Below are 18911 nucleotides of genomic sequence, written 5' to 3'. Positions count from 1 at the left end.
ATTTGAGGGAAAATTTCTTCACGCAGAGGGTTGTGGGGGTTTGGAACTCACTGCCTGAAAGAGTGATAGAGGCAGAAACCCTCATCACATTTAAAAAGTACTTGGATGTGCACTTGAAGTGCTGTAACCTGCAGGGTTATGGACCTAGAGCTGGAAAATGGGATTAGGCTGAATAGCCCCTTGTTGACCGGCACGGATGCGATGAGGTTATCCACTTTGGTTGCAAAAACAGGAAGGCAGAATATTATCTGAATGGTGACAGATTAGGAAAAGTGGAGCTGCAATGAGACCTGTGTGTCATGGTACATCAGTCATTGAAAGTTGGCATGCAGGTTGATACGTCCTTACTACACAGTATAAATGCACAAGAGGCCCATGCTTGAGAGAAGGTCAGTCTGTGACCTGTCCTTTATTCCTTAGCACTCAAGTGATGAAGGTGGGTGGAGCTTCCCCTTTTATACCTGAAGGTCCAGGTTAGGAGTGTCTCCCACTTAGTGGTCAGTGTTCTCACGGTGTACAACTTCGGTCAGTTTATACATGGGTTACAATGCTGGTTGAATACATGACATCACCTCCCTCCCCAAAGTCTTATTGGGATCACAGGTTGAGTCTCTCTGGTGGTTTACGCTCCCTTGTAGAACGCCTGAGTTGGGGCTCCGGTTGTTGGGCGCTGGCCTGAGTGTCTGCTGTTTGCAGTGCCTCAGGCCTATCCGGACTGCCCACAGTGACTGGGCTCTCCTCCCTTTGGTTCCGGTGTTCGGTCACCTGTGGTGGAGTGAACTCTATATCGTGTTCTTCCTCTGCTTCTTCTATGGGGTTGCTGAACCTCCTTTTTGTTTGATCCACATGTTTGCGGCAGATTTGTCCATTGGTAAGTTTAACTACCAGAATCCTATTTCCCTCTTTGGCAACCACAGTGCCTGCGAGCCAGTTGGGCCCTGCAGCGTAGTTGAGGACAAAAACAGGATCATTTACATCAATACATCGTGCCCTCACATTCCTGTCATGGTAGTGATATTGTGACTGGCACCTGCTCTCGACAATTTCTTTCATGGTGGGGTGTATAAGGGATAATCGGGTTTTGAGCGTCCTTTTCATTAGTAGCTCTGCGGGTGGAACCCCTGTGAGCGAGTGTGGTCGGGATCTATAGGCCAACAGGAGGCGTGATAAGCGGGTTTGTAGGGAACCCCCTTGGAATCTGAGCATCCCCTGTTTGATTGTCCGTTCTGCCTGGCCGTTTGAGGCTGGCTTGAACGGTGCCGTTCTAACATGGTTAATTCCATTGCCTGCCATGAAGTCCCGGAATTCAGTGCTTGTGAAGCACGGGCCATTGTCGCTGACCAAGATGTCCGGTAGACCGTGGGTGGCGAACATTGCCCGTAGACTTTCTACCGTGGCAGAGGATGTGCTTGAATTTAAAATGTCACACTCGATCCATTTGGAGTAGGCGTCTACTACAACCAAAAACATTTTCCCCATGAAAGGACCTGCGTAGTCCACATGGATGCGTGACCAAGGCTTGGCGGGCCATGGCCAGGGGCTAAGGGGGGGCTTCCCTGGGCGCATGGCCCAGCTGGGCACACGTGTTGCACCTGCGAACACAAAGTTCCAGATCTGCGTCTATCCCTGGCCACCAAACGTGTGACCTGGCAATTGCCTTCATCGTGACAATGCCCGGGTGCCCATTGTGGAGATCTCTGATGAACACCTCTCTGCCCATCTGGAGCATCACTACGCGGTTTCCCCAGAGTAGGCAATCGGCCTGAATCGAGAGTTCATCCTTGCGCCTGTGAAATGATTTAAATTTCTCAGGGCATGCCCTGTACATGGCTGCCCAGTCCCCATTCAGGACACATTTCTTGACTAGAGACAATAGGAGGTCTCTATTTGTCCAGACTTTAATCTGACGGGCTGTCACGGGTGAGCCTTCGCTTCCAAAAGCTTCAACAGCCATGACCACCTCAGCACCGTGCTCGGTAGCCCCCTCAGTGGTGGCTAGTGGGAGCCTGCTGAGTGCATCGGCGCAGTTTTCGGTGCCCGGTCTGTGCCGAATTGTGTAGTCATAGGCAGCTAACGTGAGTGCCCACCTCTGTATGCGGGCCGATGCGTTTGCATTTATGGCCTTGTTGTCGGCCAAAAGGGACGTTAGGGGTTTGTGATCTGTCTCCAGATCAAATTTCCTGCCAAACAGGTACTGGTGCATTTTCTTTACCGCATATACACATGCGAGCGCCTCCTTTTCTACCATCCCATAGCCCCTTTCTGCCTGGGACAGACTCCTGGAGGCATAAGCTACCGGCTGTAACTGACCCTTGGCATTGACATGCTGCAACACACATCCGACACCATAGGATGACGCATCGCACGTTAACATAAGTTTATTACATGGGTCATATAGCGTTAACAGATTGTTGGAACATAACAAATTGCGTGCTCTATTAAAAGCCCTTTCCTGGCTGTCCCCCCAGACCCATTCACGACCTTTGCGTAGGAGCACATGTACCGGCTCTAGCAGCGTGCTCAATTTGGGAAGGAAGTTACCAAAATAGTTCAGGAGCCCCAGGAACGAACGCAGCTCCGTCGTGTTACGGGGTCTGGGTGCTCTCTGGATCGCTTCCGTCTTGGATGCAGTAGGGCTGATCCTGTCTGCTGCTACCCTCATCCCCAAGAATTCTACCTCTGGAGCTAGGAAGACGCACTTCGCCTTTTTCAGTCGCAGACCTACCCGGTCCAGTCTGCGTAGCACCTCCTCCAGGTTGTGGAGGTGTTCTTCAGTATCGTAACCCGTAATGAGGATGTCGTCCTGAAAAACCACCGTCCCTGGAATCGACTTGAGGAGGCTTTCCATATTTCGTTGGAAGATCGCGGCGGCCATGCGAATCCCAAACGAACATCTGTTGTACTCAAACAACCCCTTGTGTGTCGTGATGGTGGTCAGCTTCTTCAACTCACTCGCCAGCTCCTGGGTCATGTAAGCTGAGGTCAGGTCCAATTTTGAAAAAAGTTTGCCACCGAATAGCGTCGCAAAGAGGTCCTCCGCTCTCGGTAGCGGGTACTGGTCTTGGAGTGACACCCGATTGATGGTGGCCTTGTAATCGTCACATATCCTGACCGACCCATCCGCCTTGAGCACCGGCACAATCGGGCTCGCCCAGTCACTGAATTCGACTGGCGAGATGATGCCTTCCCTCAACAGGCGGTCCAATTCGCCTTCTATCTTTTCCCGCATCACGTACGGCACCTTGTGGTGTACTGGTCTGGCGTCCGGGTTTATGTGAATCATTACCTTGGCCCCCATGAAAGTGCCAATGCCGGGTTGAAATAATGAGCCAAATTTGTCCAGGACCTGTGAGCATGATACTCACTCCACAGAGGAAATTGCGTTGACATCGCCCCATTTCCAGTTCATGACAGCAAGCCAACTCCTCCCCAGTAGTGCAGGACCGTCCCCTGGGACAATCCAGAGTGGCAACCTGTTCTCCGAATCTTTGTGGGTCACGACTACCATGGCGCTGCCTAGCACCGGAATGATCTGCTTTGTGTAAGTCCATAGCTGTGCGTCAATCGGCGATAATTTTGGCCTCCTGGCCTTGGATGCCCACAACTTTTCGAACTGTTTGATACCCATCAGGGACTGGCTGGCACCCGTGTCTAACTCCATTGATACTGGGATGCCATTGAGGAGCACTTTCATCATTATCGGTGGCGTCCTGGTGTATGAACTGTATACGTGCTCCACATGAACTCGCTGAACTTTAGCTTCCAGCGATTTCCCCCAGTGTCCATTTCTGCAATTTCTGCAGGTATTTTGCTCATCTCTGCAAACTCCGGCTGAATGTATGCCTCCACGCCTCCAGCATGAGTTGCGGTTTGAAACCAAAGGTCCCTTGCCAGTCGATCGTCCCTGACTGCCCCTGTTATTGTCCTTGAGTGCATCATTAACAGGTGTTGATGGCCCCATTACTGGCCGCATTGTCCCTTGCAATGGCGTGAATCGCTGTTCAGCTTGCCATTGTCTCTGTCGAACTCCCCCTCTGGGTTCGACTACATGTTGGGGCATGCCTGACTGCCCTTGTCTGCCTGGAGAACTGTGTGCTGCTTTAACAATGTTGAATCTCTGTCCCAACCATTCCTTAACACAGCACCTCTCGTCTGTTCTGCTAGTGGCCATGCTCGCGTGGTTTAAATCCCAGTTTCTTGTCGCCATTGATACGTCCTTACTACACAGTATAAATGCACAAGAGGCCCATGCTTGAGAGAAGGTCAGTCTGTGACCTGTCCTTTATTCCTTAGCACTCAAGTGATGAAGGTGGGTGGAGCTTCCCCTTTTATACCTGAACGTCCAGGTTAGGAGTGTCTCCCACCTAGTGGTCAGTGTTCTCACGGTGTACAACTTCGGTCAGTTTATACATGGGTTACAATGCTGGTTGAATACATGACACAGGTGAAGAAGGCAAATGGCATGCTGGCTTTCATAGCGAGAGGATTTGAGAATAGGAGCAGGGAGGTCTTACTGCAGTTGTATAGGGCCTTGGTGAGGCCACACCTTGAATATTGTGTATAGTTTTGGTCTCCTAATCTGAGGAAGGACATTCTTGCTATTGAGGCGGTGCAGCGAAGGTTCACCAGTCTGATTCCCGGGATGGCAGGACTGACATACGAAGAAAAACTGGATCGACTAGGCTTATATTCACTGAACTTTAGAAGAATGAGAGGGGATCTCATAGAAACATATAAAATTCTGATGGGATTGTACAGGTTAGATGCAGGAAGAATGTTCTCGATGTTGGGAAAGTCCAGAACCAGGGCTCACAGTCTAAGGAAAAGGGGCAAGTCATTTAGGACCGAGATGAGGAGAAACTTCTTCACTCAGAGAATTATGAACCTGTGGAACTCTCCACCACAGAAAGTTGTTGAGACTCGTTCATTAGATATATTCAAAAAGGAGTTAGATGTAGCCCTTGCAGCTAAAGGGATCAAGGGGTATGGAGAGAAAGCAGGAATGGGGTACTGAAGTTGCATGATCAGCCATGATCATATTGGATGGTGGTGCAGGCTCGAAGGGACGAATGGCCTACTCCTGCACCTATTTTCTCTGTTTCTATGTTTCGATGATGGGCCGAAATGGCCTCCTTCCGTGTTGTAAACTTCTATGATTCTATGATACAGTCGTAAAATCAATCCCATGTATTTGTTATTGATCTGATATATATTGGACAAATTATAAGGGGTGTTTTATTCATCTGGAGTATTTTTTCCTTTGCAGTTAGTTTCCTGGTGGCACCAATGTCCAAATGCCTTGGTTAATTGATGCGTGCTGATGTCCATTGTGAAAGATTGATGCTATGGAGGCACGTCTAATTTAGAGACATGATATAAATGCAAACTGAAATCATTGTTACCGATGTTATTGTATAAACGCTCAGCAGCTTAATATCCGAACTCACACCAAGTCCCGTTCACCCATCACACCTACGCTCATTGACCTACATTGGCTCCCGGTCTACCAACTCCTGGATTTTAAAATTCTTATCCTCATGTTCAAATCCCTCCATGGCCTCGCCCCTCCCTATTTCTGTAACCTCTTCCGGCCCTACAACCCTCCGAGATTGCTGTGTTCCTGGTCTCTTGTGCATCCCTCACTTCCTTCATCCCACTACTGGTGGCCGTCCCTTCAGCAAGCTAGGCCTTAAGCTCTGGAATTCCCTCCCTAAACCTCTCCGCCTCTCTCTCCTCCTTTAAGATGCTCCTTAAAACCTAGCTCTTTTACCAAGCTTACCTATCCTAATGTCTCCTTCTTTGGCTCAATATCAATTTTTGTCTGATTAAGCTCCTGTGAAGTGCTTTGGGATGTTTTACTGCATAAAGCTGCTATATCAATGCAAGTTGTTGTTGTAAATGTTAACACCTCTTTTGAAACAGCAGAGGATATGACACAAGTGCATCAAATTTAAACATCACCAATGATAATTTGTACCTTATGTCATTAATTTTTCACCCACATATAATTTTTTAATGTACTCATCATTGAGAGATTGGGTGTGGAGCAGCTGTTAGTTTTGGTAGCTTCAATGTCAGGAGGCCGAGAGAATGTTGGCTCTGCAGACCCCTGCAGTCTCACTCAGTACAGGGACAGACACAACCGCTGAGAGTTTCTGCTTTGAGCACAATTGGGTAATCTCAAACATAAAATCTACCATGAGCGAGCGCAATCGGAATGGAACATAATTGCTTCTTTTTTTCTTTCCATTAAAAATTATTCTTTGATGTAAGTAAGAGCGGTAACCTGGTACAGTTTTATTAATACAGCTGAAAGTGGGTTTATCAGTAAAAATAAGCATTTTTAATAAGGGTGTCTAGTCCACCACCTGTGAATAACCTGATTTAAAATCACTGAAAATGATTTCAAAAAAATATATTGAACAATAGTATCATTGGGGTACACCAATCAGTTTTTTTAAGTAAATTATATATATTTTGATATGAAGTAACTTTTAAAACATGACTACTTGTGCCTGTGCACCTAAGAAAATGAGCGCAATTTGAAAAGCCTTCCTGAACCACTGCTATTGGCGGAATCTGGCAATTCTGACCTGGGGGCGTGGCCAGTTTCGTGGGCGGGTCATAATCCGGGCGAATTGAATCTTGAACCAGCGTAAAAAAATCGCAGGATTACACGAGCGTAAGTGGTTTTGGCCGTAACTTACTTATGTTTAAAATTCCCCAATCTTTTGCTCTGGTTCGGCCGATTCCACCCAGATATTATCAGCAGAAACAAACGGAAACTCTACCCCAATGAGCTTGCTATTTTGTCATGGGGAAAGCCGAGAGGGAGAATAAGGAAAAGGCGTGTTACAAACTTTCATGTTAATGGCAGAACAGGCTCAAGGGGTTGTATGGCCTACTCCTGTTCCTAATTATTTAATATTCTCAGAAGGATGAAGGTAATTTCTATTTTTTAAATATTATAAAATTTGCACCATATGCCTGATTTAAAGGGCTGCACCAGGCCTGAGTTTCTTGTTTATCCTCAGGTATTATCAGTATACTTTATTTTGTTAAATGACTGATCTGATTCATACTGATAAAATGTATAAAAGCTTTTGGATGTTGTAATACTTAATAACTGACCGAAAAATAATCTGAAGCCACATTTATGTGCGACCATGAGGTCCTGAAAGCCAAGACTGAGCATAAATTGTAAATTATTGTAATATCAGAAATGGTTACCATGAAATGGGACAGCATTCAAAGTGGATCCAATACCAATCATCATCATCATCATCATCATAGGCAGTCCCTCGGAATCGAGGAAGACTTGCTTCCACTCTAAAAATGAGTCCTTAGGTGGCTGAACAGTCCAAAACGAGAACCACAGTCCCTGTCACAGGTGGGACAGATAGTCGTTGAGGGAAAGGGTGGGTGGGATTGGTTTGCTGCACGCTCTTTCCGCTGCTTGATTTCTGCATGCTCTCGGCATTGAGACTTGAGGTGCTCAGCACCCTCCCAGATGCACTTCCTCCACTTAGGGCAGTCTTTGGCCTGGGACTCCACAAGATGTATGCTTCATTCTCTATTTCCATCAGTTGTTTCCTTTGCTTTTCCTGGGCTAATATCTTTATGGTGCCTCCTTTCTCATCTGTTTCAGCTATAGAATGTAACTGTGCTACGTGAATAAGATTCAACAGGTAGTAAGCAATGAGCTGGTGCTACCAAACAACCATGCTTTGTGCAGGAATAATGCACAAAATTGCAGATGCTACATTGTGATTTAAAAATCCACCAAAGGCAAAATACTGCGAATGCTGGCAATAAAAACAGAAAATGCTGGAAATACTTAGCAGGTCAGACAGTTCACCAGGTTGATTCCTGAGATGAAGGGGTTGTCTTATGAGGAAAGGTTGAGCAGATTGGGCCTGTACTTATTGGAGTTTAGAAGATTGAGAGATGATCTTATTAAAACATATAAGATTCTGAGGGGCCTTGACAGGGTAGATGCAGAGAGGATGTTTCCCCTCGCGGGGAATCTAGAACTAGGGGGCATAGTTTCAGAAAAAGGGGTCCCCCATTTAAGGCGGAGTTGAGGAGGAATTTCTTCTCTCAGAGGGTCGTGAATGTTTGGAATTCTCTACCCCAGAGAGCTGGGGAGGCTGGGTCATTGAATATATTCAAGGTTGAGGTAGACAGATTCTTGAACCATAGGGGAGTTAAGGGTTATGGGGAACGGACAGGAAAGTGGAGCTGAGTTCATGATCAGATCAGCCATGATCTTAGTGAATGCTGGAGCAGGCTTGAGGGGCCGTATGGCCTATTCCTGCTCCTAATCTGTATTTATGTCAGGCAACATCTGTGAAGAGAGAAACAGAGTTAATGGTGTTACTCTTTTTATATTTGTTTCGTTCAAACTAGCTGGTAAATAATTTTGACACAAAATTCCCTTTGTATTGTATTATTTACCTTGCTTAATTCAAATGATTGGATAATTCAAATTAATGCAAACAAACCCGACTTTGAATCACCAGGAGCTATCTGTATCTATGAGAGACACACTATATATGTACTTCATTTAATTACACCCCTGAAAGAGCAGGATTAAATGAATAATCCTGATTCTTGAATCCTTAACCACAAGAGATGCCTTTGCTGCCTTCTTTTTTATTGCAATGCTTGTGTAAACACCACTTCCTTGAACCATCAAACATCAACAATGTTTGTATTATTGTACAAATACAAACTTCCCCTTTTTCCTCCTCCCTCCCCAGTCATTACTCATTACGATTCACAAAGATTGCCACATAAGAGGAAAAAATGCTCTATCTTCGAGCATTTTAGTTTGAACAGTAATTTTTTAAGAGGGCGAGTAAACTTCCTGGGTGGAAAAATGGTAACATTGTAACCAAATCTAAATGTTGCAAACAAGGAAATAAATGTTGCAAATAGGCAATGAAAGTATCTGCCTGCCCCTGACATTAGTCCCGTGTGTGGATTGTATTTAATGTCTTTATTTAAACGCAGAAACGCATGCGTTTGAAGTGAGCGAGGAGGGAGAGGGAGAGACAGCGATCGCCCGGCCGGCTGTGCTTTGCCCGAAGCTGCAGCGAGCGTCGTCAAGGACACCGAGACCCCGGGAGCTTTCCGCATTCCAGGGGGGGGAGAGATCGCTATCCAGGCGGAAATCGCAAGTGTGGTGGTGGGGGGAGACTTTATATCGAAAGCAATACGGGATCTGTGCAGTCAGGGCCTCCCTCCCTCATTCTGCCCTTCTCTCTCTCTCGCTCTCTTCCCCCAGTAAATCCTCCTCACAGCCGGCTCCTTGGAGGTGGTCCTATTTTGAAGCCTGGTTTCTCAGTCGGAAGGTGGTGTGGGGCTGGGGGGGAGGGCACAGAGAGAGGCAGAGATGGCTCGACCCAGGCCGAGGGACTACAAGGCTGGCGATCTGGTCTTTGCCAAGATGAAGGGCTACCCGCACTGGCCGGCGAGGGTGAGTAAAGGATCGGGCGGCGGGGAGAGGGGCTCCGGCCCGGGGGAGAGCGGCTGCTCCAACCCGGGGAGAGCGGCTCCAGCCCGGGGGAGAGTGGCTACTCCGCCCCGGGGAAGAAGAGGGGCTGCTCCGGCCCGGGGGAGAGTGGCTACTCCGGCCCGGGGAAGAGGGGCTGCTCCGGCTCGGGGTAGAGGGGCTCCAGCCCTGGGAGAGCGGCTGCTCCAGGCGGCCAGCGATGTTGTTGCCTCCGGCCACTGATGCTCTGTTACGACGTCAGCTTCTTGCTCCGGTTGACATGTTTTTTGTTGTGTGTGTGTGTGTGTTTGTGTGTTAGTGGCATGAAAAAAAAGCCCCATAGCCAAATGTATGTGTGCAACATGGAAAACGCCGCTTGTAAATGATTATATAATCCCTCAGCATTTGGAGTTGACTAAATGTTCGCCTGCCACAAGAGTGAAAGGCCGATTGAAATGTTTTAGGGGGTTGGGGAGTCGTTAAACTGTTTAAAAAAATATATATAGTTATTCCAAATAAAGGTATGGAATAACTACTACAAATGGATATGGCCAAGGGACGTCAGATTGTGTAGACCCCAATAGATGCATCAATTTGTGTGACTCATTCCCACATGAGGTGACTTGCTATAAGAGATCATAAATACAACTATGCTAGTAAGCGAAGCTACTGTTACATGTTTGTTGCTAGTTACAGTTCCCAGTTAGGGAATATATCTTGGCCTCTTCCCAATTCTTATTGCACTATAATCACCCTGTGGTTGCCAAAGTATTTTCCTGGGTGCTAGGAAAATAAAGGTGGTGATTAGTACAGTAATGTTTTGGAATATGACGAGTAAAAGCGCATTGTGTTGTGTGGCGTGTGTGTTTTGTTCTGCTTTGACAAGTGGTAAACAAGAAGCAAGGAAAGATGTTCATCATTCTTAAATCAATATCGCGTTGCTATGACTCATGTTGTCACACAAATGTTTGCAGTCAGGTGCTGTTGACAAGGTGGCTCGTAAATGTGCAGCCTTTTGAACGAAACCCCCAACAGCAATCTGGCAGGCACTTTTTTGAGGGCAGATTTTTCCGATGTGGGCGGAGGCTTCCACCAGCATTGATCATGCAACGAGAATCAGAAAATTGTACACCTCACACACTTTTTGCCAGGTCTGACTGTGCGTCACACAGTTTGCCAGCCAGCCGTTCCCACCGGCGTGTAACACACTCGCACAGAATGTGTGGGAGCTTAATTGCGTATGTTTAATGATTCATAGCAGGATGTTGACATGTATTATTTTCAGAATTTGCCCGTCAGTCTCATCCGGCATTAATTCTCCTGGTCAAAGTGGTAATTAAAGGCCAGTTGAATGTTTACATGTCGGGAAGATAGTTTGTAAAGTGACATTAATATTCAAGGACATTTAGCAATAATGATGGCGTTTGCTTTTAATGTGACCTAACCATAGATTTTAATGCTAGGAATGGTGCAAAATGAAAGTAGGCATGCCAGGCACAACAGGAGGGATCAGCCCATTATGCCCCACCATTATGCCCCAAACCTGTCGGCAGACCCTGGTACATCCAGCTGCTAATGCTAAGACAGCTGCCTCTGTGAGCCCCTAGTTTATACAGGGGTAGTTGCAGAATTGTGCCATTTGGTGTGAGGATATCAGTGGATTACCTGGACCACAGGGATGATACTTCCTGTGACTGTCCAGGTAACCTCTATGTGCATTTTGTATGTCTCTAAGTTCTCCCATGTTAGCATAGGGCACACGTGCAATATCATCATCATCATCATCATAGGCAGTCCCTCGAATGAGCACCAAAAGGGACGAGTTCACAGATGTTGCAATGAAGGACCCGATAGTCCAGTCCTGAACTCCAATCGAAGGGGTGGAATATGCCTGTGCGTGGATTTTTTTAATGTGTGGTGAACTCAATTGGTGTCCACATTGAGTGATGGGAGTGCTGTCGAAGAAGCCTTGGCGAGTTACTGCAGTGCATCTTGTAGATGGTGCACACTGCAGCCACTGTGCGCCAGTGGTGGAGGGAGTGAATGTTGAAGGTGGTGGATGGGGTGACAATCAAGTGGGCTGCTTTGTCCTGGATGGTGTTGAACTATTTGAGTGTTGTTGGAGCTGCACTCATCCAGGCAAGTGGCGAGTATTCCATCACACTCCTGACTTGCGCCTTGTAGATGGTGGAAAGGCTTTGGGGAGTCAGGAGGTGAGATACACACCACAGAATATGCAGCTTCTGACCTGCTCTTGTGGGCACAGTATTTACGTAGCTGGTCCAGTGAAGTTTCTGGTCAATGGTCACCTCGAGGTGGCTGATGGAGGGGGGTTTGACGATGGTAATGCCGTTGAATGTCAAGTGAAAGTAGCTGGACTCTTGTTGGAGATGGCCATTGTCAGCTGTGGTTGTTGGAGTCCATGGCTTCCATACCAGCAGTCTGAACATTCACGAAAGATACTGCGCCTGTGTGTGTGAGGGCTCCACTCCTGATGCCTGTGAAGTTGCAGCTCATTGAATGATGGACTGAAGTTTGGATATGCCTCTGCAAAGTGCATGTGATGTGTTTCTACTTTAAGGGCACTATATAAGGATGAACTTGCAATGATATAATGGGTTTCATGAAGTCAAGACATTCCAAAGTGCTTTACAGCCAATGACGTACTAGTGAAATGTAGCCACTGTTGTAATGTTTATAAATGCAAGTTGTTGTTGCCTTTCTGCCCCACTGTGCAGAAGTAATTTGGGGACTTCACACTCAGCCACATTTTTCAGGGTATGCTGGTCAGTGTCAACTGACTCCAGTACATGACCCTGCTCAGAGAGCAATTTCTTTTTAAAAGGAGGCCCTTTGAGGCCTGAATCCCAAAGGTCTGCTGCTCCGCTGCCATCGCTGACTGCGTTTCACTCATGTTTAGGGATTCACCCAGTGCTCCTTCCTCAAACTCACCCCCTAAACCCCCCGGGTGGAAGTTCTGGTGCTGCTGTAAGGTGCTGGATTGTTCAGGGTCTTTCTGACTTCTGCCTGGGTCACCTGCAGAAGAAGAACATATATTAAAAGAACATATATATTGCACTAGAGAGGGTACAGAAGCGATTTGCGAGGATGTTGCCTGGACTGGAGAATTTTAGCTATGAGGAAAGATTGGATAGACTGGGTTTGTTTTCTTTGGAACAGAGGAGGCTGAGGGGAGACTTTATTGAGGGGTATAAAATTATGAGGGGCCTAGATAGAGTGGATAGGAAGGATCTATTTCTCATAGCAGAAGGGTCAACAACCAGGAGGCAGATTTAAATAATTGGTAGGAGGTTTAGAGGGGTTTTGAGGGGAAATGTTTTCACCCAGAGGGTGGTGGGATCTGGAACTCACTGCCTGAAAGGCAGAAACCCTCACAACATTTAACAAGTACTTGGATGTGCACATGAAGTGCCGTAACCTACAGGGCTACGGACCAAGAGCTGGAAAGTGGGATTAGGATGGATAGCTCTTTGTCGGCCGGCGCGGACACGATGGGACGATATGGCCTCCTTCTGTACTGTAAATTTCTATGATTCTATGATTAGAATGTTGCACCCCCACTCATACAATAATGCTGTGTGCCATGGTACTATGTTTGAGGTGGTGCCTGTGCGACAGTAGGTGAGTAAGTAAGGAAGGGTAGAAGAAACAGGAGAAGGTTGGCACTTGCTCTTTGCTTCATCCTGCCTGCTCCTTTTATGTTCTCTGTTCCAATGATTTGCAGTGTGGCCTCCTTGGACAGAGTCAGTGACCTGAAATTACTGGGGCCTCCTTCCATGTGGGTTGGTTTTCTTTGGTTATGAGCTGCCTTGTCCTGCAAGCCAAAAAATAGTTTTAAGATGTCCTGAATAGTGTAGGGACACAAGTGCCCATTCTGCAACACAGCGTAAGTGAATAAAGGAACAGGGATCATGGTGCTAAATTGTTCTAAAAGCATTTTAAAAAAATTATGTGGAGCCCTTTTCCTTGTGCAGCAGATCCAGTTGTGGGTGTCAGGTCAGCTGAGTGCATTGCCGAGAGCAGAAGCCAATCTGTAATGGGTGGAGAGGAAACACCATGTGGCATGTATGATTTGCTCATCGACATGGTACAGGGAAATGTTGGCTCGCATTGCGACTTGTGAATTTGACATTAACCAAAGCCCCATCTGCCCTCTCAGGTGGATGGAAATAATCCCATGGTATTATTCTGAAGAAGAGCAAGGGAGTTCTTCCCAGTGTCCCAGACAATATTTGACAACATCACCAAAAACAGATGATCTGGCTATTTATCACATTGCTGTTTGTGGGAGCTTGCCATATGCAAATTTACAGCCCTGTTTCCTACTTTAAAACAGCGACTACACTTCAAAAGTACTTCATTGGCTGTAAAGCAATATATTGGCTGTAAAGCATTCTAAGGTCATGAAAAGCACTATATAAATGCAAGTCTTTCCATCTGATAGGATTTTTAGGTCTGTAAACTGCTCTGCTCCTGTTTGTTGGATGGTGCAGATGGCACTTACTTTTGCCACACCTTCCTCCCAGGCTTGCTGCACTGATCTCCTGCGGGGAGGGTCTAAGGAGGTGCCAAACAGGGTCACCTATCTGTTACAAGTTTCAGGCCTGCAATAGATATACTCTTAGGTTCAGCGTTAGTGATCTCTTACTAAATGGATCCCATGTCCCCAATGATCATGAGTTTATCTTTGCTCCACAATATTGAATCATTCAATAACAATGAAACCTCTCGTTGTGCATATTGTAATCTTGCATTTATTCTGTCTTCCAGAAGATGAACTAGTCAGCACTCTAGTGAGACAAGGCCAATTGTAAACCCATAACCTGGTTTTATTTTACATAAAGTATATGAACAAACAGAATACAGTTTCAGTGAATTTGAATCCATTTCAGGATGCTCTTCATAACAGTAAATAACAAAGACACCACACTCCCCATGTCAATGGGCTAAATTCAACATTGCAGACTAGCAACATTCCTGAAACTCCTTGGTTCTAATCTTGGGAAGAGAGTTATCTCCTTCTGTGATTGGTTTGCACACCAGGGCCGGAATTTTGCTGGTGCCAAGAGGGCTTGGTGTCGGGTCTGTTAGTGCTTTACAGACCTGACACCAAGCGGCGCGGGAGGCAATTGACATCATTAACAGCTTGTTAAAAGGTACTTAAACAGCATTTTACCATGTACTTACCATTTTTACAGTTTTTTAATGAGGTTCTCGCCACTTGGGGATCACATCAGGTAAGTAGGTGGGTTTTCAATGATGCCATTCCTCTGAATAGGTGACCGCTGCAAAGGTGGTATAAAACCTACCATTTCACAGCTGTTCACTTTCCAATCTTAGAAGCTGGAGCCTTCAGGATTTGGAATACACTTTTGGGCTTCTTGCAAGTTTGAAGTAAACTCTCTATTCAATGGCACCTCTGTGGAGCTACCCCTCTCACCATTGACAGATCACTTCTGTCATCTCAACTTCAGCTGCCATCTATTCCATCAGTATCGGCGCCCTTGAAAAAATCTGACTTTGGTCTTCAGAATCCCAGCACGATCAGCCCCAATGCCAGCATCACCAGGCACACCAACAGCACCAACCTTCTCCGCAATCACCTGATGCTGCACAGGACAGAAGGCATCAACACCTGACCACTTTGCTGCCCGGGAGACCAGGGATGGCCTCACCATGGCCAGATTTACTTCACTTGACTCTGTACACCCTGGCTGCCATACGATGCGTCAGGTTGGCACCACCCCACACCAGCACCATAAATCATCCCAACAACCATTCCTTTCACACACATCACCATTGCGGGGGGGGGGGTACTGTTATGTCTCACTAGTCACTGCAACTCACTTAGCCACTTCCAAAGGTGCACAAAATTCTGTCCAAAAAGGCAAAATAAAGATTTCAATATTTGACAACACATTAACAGAAACTTTACATGAACATTGGCTAAAAGACCCAATTCCCTACCCTTGTGTGTTGTTAATTCGTATGATTGGACAAGGACGAGGGTGATTGTGAGGGGTGGCTAGTGAGATGGGGATGTGATAATGTAGATAGAGAGAGAGGGAGGAGTGGAGGTGCAAGGTATGTTGGTGTGAGTAAGGATGTGGAGGAGTAGGGTAGGGAAGGCAGAGTGATGGGGATGTGATGAGTGGCACAGCAGGATGAGGTTGAGTGTGGCTTTGCAGTAACGTTTCGTGATCTACTGAGATCATTGAAAGGTTTGCACCACTGCAGCCAGGTCCTCCTGACCACATCCATACTTGTGTCCTCCTTGCAATGTGCAACCTGGGCTGCGTTGGTCTCCTGGGGAGGTCCCTTCCACCCATTAGAAGGGAAGAGGACCCTCCTGCGTGCTGTGACTCCCTCCATAAGCATCTGGAGGGAGTGATAGGCGAGCCTGGGTGCAGCTGTGCACCTTTGTGCAGTGATTGTCAGTGTTTGCCCCCTTTTATAGGGGGCACTTGTAAAAAATTTTTTATTTTAGTGCCCCAAAAAAACCCCAAAAAACACACAAAAAAAACAACAAAAAAAAAGGAAAAAAAGAGGGCAGTTATAAGTGTCTGGAGTGTCCCCCAGATCGGGGGGCACTTGATTTAACTGTTTAATTTGTTCTCCAATCAAAAGAGTTGTGGAGCTGTTGGAAAATCACCAAAAAAAAACAAAGGGCATGTGAAAAGTGTTTAGAGTGTCCCCCAGATCGTGGGGCACTTGACTTAAATGTTTAATTTTGTCCTTTCAAAAGAGTTGTCAGTGTTTGCAGCACCTCAATGCTGTAGAACAATGACAGCACAACTGTCAAAATCAATGTGTCTATGGTCCCTATTAGGAAACCGGCTGATGACGCGAATCAAATGATGTTATCAGACCCGCTTCCGTTTAATTGACTGGGACCCTCACAGGATAGGCTTAACAAACCCTATCAAGGTAAAATTATTTTCACAGAGCGGGATAGAGCCGGGAGTGGGGTCGCAACCTGCTACCTACCCCAGTTGCATAGGACCCACCTCGGTAAATGAAATCGCGGCCCAGGTTTCTGTAATCTAACCTTGTGTTCCACCTAGATAAGAAACCAATGGCGTGACCTGTGACCCACGGCACTATAATCAGTGATTGGTTAATTGAGCTACCGATCAAACCTATCGCTGCCCTCCTAAATGTGGACTCCTCTGGCAGCTACCCTGTCACTGGGCTAAAATAAATGGGACCATTCCAACATTCTATGTGTGAAAGTTACATGAATGTATTAATGAACCTCACTGTTTCAAACTGATGTGATATGAGAGAAACACCATTCCAAAATAGACCTTGTCTGGATCTAATCCTTATTCTCAGTGGCTTGTGTGGTATGTGGATTTAACCTCTTGTAAGCTGCATTTAACTTAATAAGAGCAACTCCTTTTATTATTATTTATTCATTCATGGGTGTCGCTGGCAATGCAAACATTTATTGCCCATTCATAATTGCAGCTGAGAAGGTGGTGGTGAGCCGCCTTCTTGAACCGCTGCAGTCCGTGTGGTGAAGGTGCTCCCACAGTGCTGTTAGGGAGAGAGTTGCAGGATTTTGACCCAGTGACGAAGGAACAGCAATATATTTCCAAGTCAGGATGCTATGTGAGTTGGAGGGGAACTTAGAGGTGGTGGTTTTCTCATGCGTCTGCTATCCTTGTCCTTCTAGGTGGTAGAAGTCGCGGATTTGAGAGGTGCTGTCGAAGGAGCTTTGACAAGTTGCTGCCGTTGGTGGAGGGAGTAAATATTTAAGGTGGTGGCTGGGTTGCTGAACAAACGGGTTGCTTTGGTCCTGGATGGTGTCGAGCTTCTTGAATGTTGGAGCTGCATTCATCCAGGCAAGTGGGGAGTATTCTATCACACTCCTGACTAGTACCTTGTAGATGGTGGAAAGGCTTTGGGGAATCAGGAGGTGAGTCACTTCAAAATACCAAGCCTCTGACCTGCTCTTGTAGCCACACTATTTATGCAGCTGGTTGCTGGTCAATGGTAACCCCTGGATGTTGATAGAGGGGGAATTCGACAGTGGTAATGTTGCTGAATGTCAAGGGGAGGTGGTTAGACTCTCGCTTGTTGGAGATGGTCATTGCCTGGCACTTGTATGACGTGAGTGTTATTTGCTCCTTATCAGCCCAAGCCTTCATGATTTGTGGAATTGTGAATGGAACTGAACACTGTGCAATCATCAGCGAACACCCCCACTTCTGACCTTATGATGGAGGAAAGATCATTGATGAAGCAGCTGAAGATGGTTGGGCCTAGGATGCTGCCCTGAGGAACTTCTGCAGCGATGTTCTGGGGCTGAGATGATTGGCCTCCAACAACCACAACCATCTTCCTTTGTGCTAGGTATGACTCCAACCAGTGAAGAGTTTTCCCCCTGATTCCCATTGACTTCAGTTTTGCTCGTGCTCCTTGGTGCCACAGTTGGTCAGATGCTTCCTTGATGTCCACGGCCGTCGCTCTCGCCTACCTCTGGAATTCAACTCTTTTGTCCATGTTTGGACCAAGGCTGTAATGAATCCTGGAGCCGATTGGTCCTGACAGAAACCAAACTGAGCATCAGTGAGCAGTTTATAGGTGAATAAGTGCCGCTTGATAGCACTGTTGACGACACCTTCCATCACTTTGCTGATGATTGAGAGTAGGCTGATGGGGTGGTAATTGGCTGGAATGGATTTGTCCTAATTTTTGTGGACAGGACATACCTGGACAATTTTCCACGTTGTCGGGTAGATGCCAGTGTTGTAGCTGTACTGGAACAGCTTGACTAGAGGCGTGGCTGGTTCTGGAGCACAAGTCTTCAGCACTACAGCAAGGATGTTGTAGGGGCCCATAGCCTTTGCTGTATCCAGTGCGCTCAGCCGTTTCTTGATATCATAGGGAGTGAATCGAATTGGCTGAAGACTGGCCTCTGTGCTGGTGGAGACCTCAGAGGAGGCTGAGATGGATCATCCACTCGGCACTTCTGGCTGAAGATGGTTGCAAATGCATCAGCCTTGTCTTTTGCACTCACGTGCTGGGCTCCACCATCGTTGAGGATGGGGTTGTTCATGGCGCCTCCTCCTCCTATTGTTTAATTGTCCGCTACCATTAAAGACTGGATTTGGCAGGACTGCAGAGCTATGATCTGATCCATTGGTTGTGGGCTTGCTTAGCTCTGTCTGTAACATGCTGCTTCCATTGTTTAGCATGCAAGTTGTCCTGTGTTGTAGCTTCATCCGATTTGTACCTCATTTTTAGGTACACCTGGTGCTGCTCCTGGAATACCTTTCTACACTCCTCATTGAAGTAGGTTTGGTCGCCTGGCTTGATGGTAATTATAGAGTGAGAGATATGCCAAGTCATGAGGTTACAGATTGTGGGGAGTACAATTTTGCTGCTG

The 18911-nt window shown here is 46.7% G+C and overlaps 1 protein-coding gene across 1 annotated transcript in view; it reads left to right on the top strand.

The window, feature by feature from the left end:
- Positions 1 to 8957: 8957 nt before the first annotated feature.
- The window catches only part of LOC139228162 (hepatoma-derived growth factor-related protein 3-like), a 124383-nt gene continuing 114429 nt past the window's right edge, over positions 8958 to 18911 (top strand). The window contains exon 1 of the mRNA XM_070859349.1: positions 8958 to 9481. Coding sequence (XP_070715450.1) covers positions 9398 to 9481 — 84 coding nt within the window. The 5' untranslated portion in view covers positions 8958 to 9397. The remainder of the gene's footprint in view (positions 9482 to 18911) is intronic.

This window comes from Pristiophorus japonicus, chromosome 17, assembly GCF_044704955.1.
Source record: "Pristiophorus japonicus isolate sPriJap1 chromosome 17, sPriJap1.hap1, whole genome shotgun sequence".
Classification (NCBI taxonomy): domain Eukaryota; kingdom Metazoa; phylum Chordata; class Chondrichthyes; family Pristiophoridae; genus Pristiophorus; species Pristiophorus japonicus.
The sequence above is the reverse complement of the archived record's forward strand: the minus strand, read 5'-3'. Positions and strand labels throughout refer to the sequence as shown.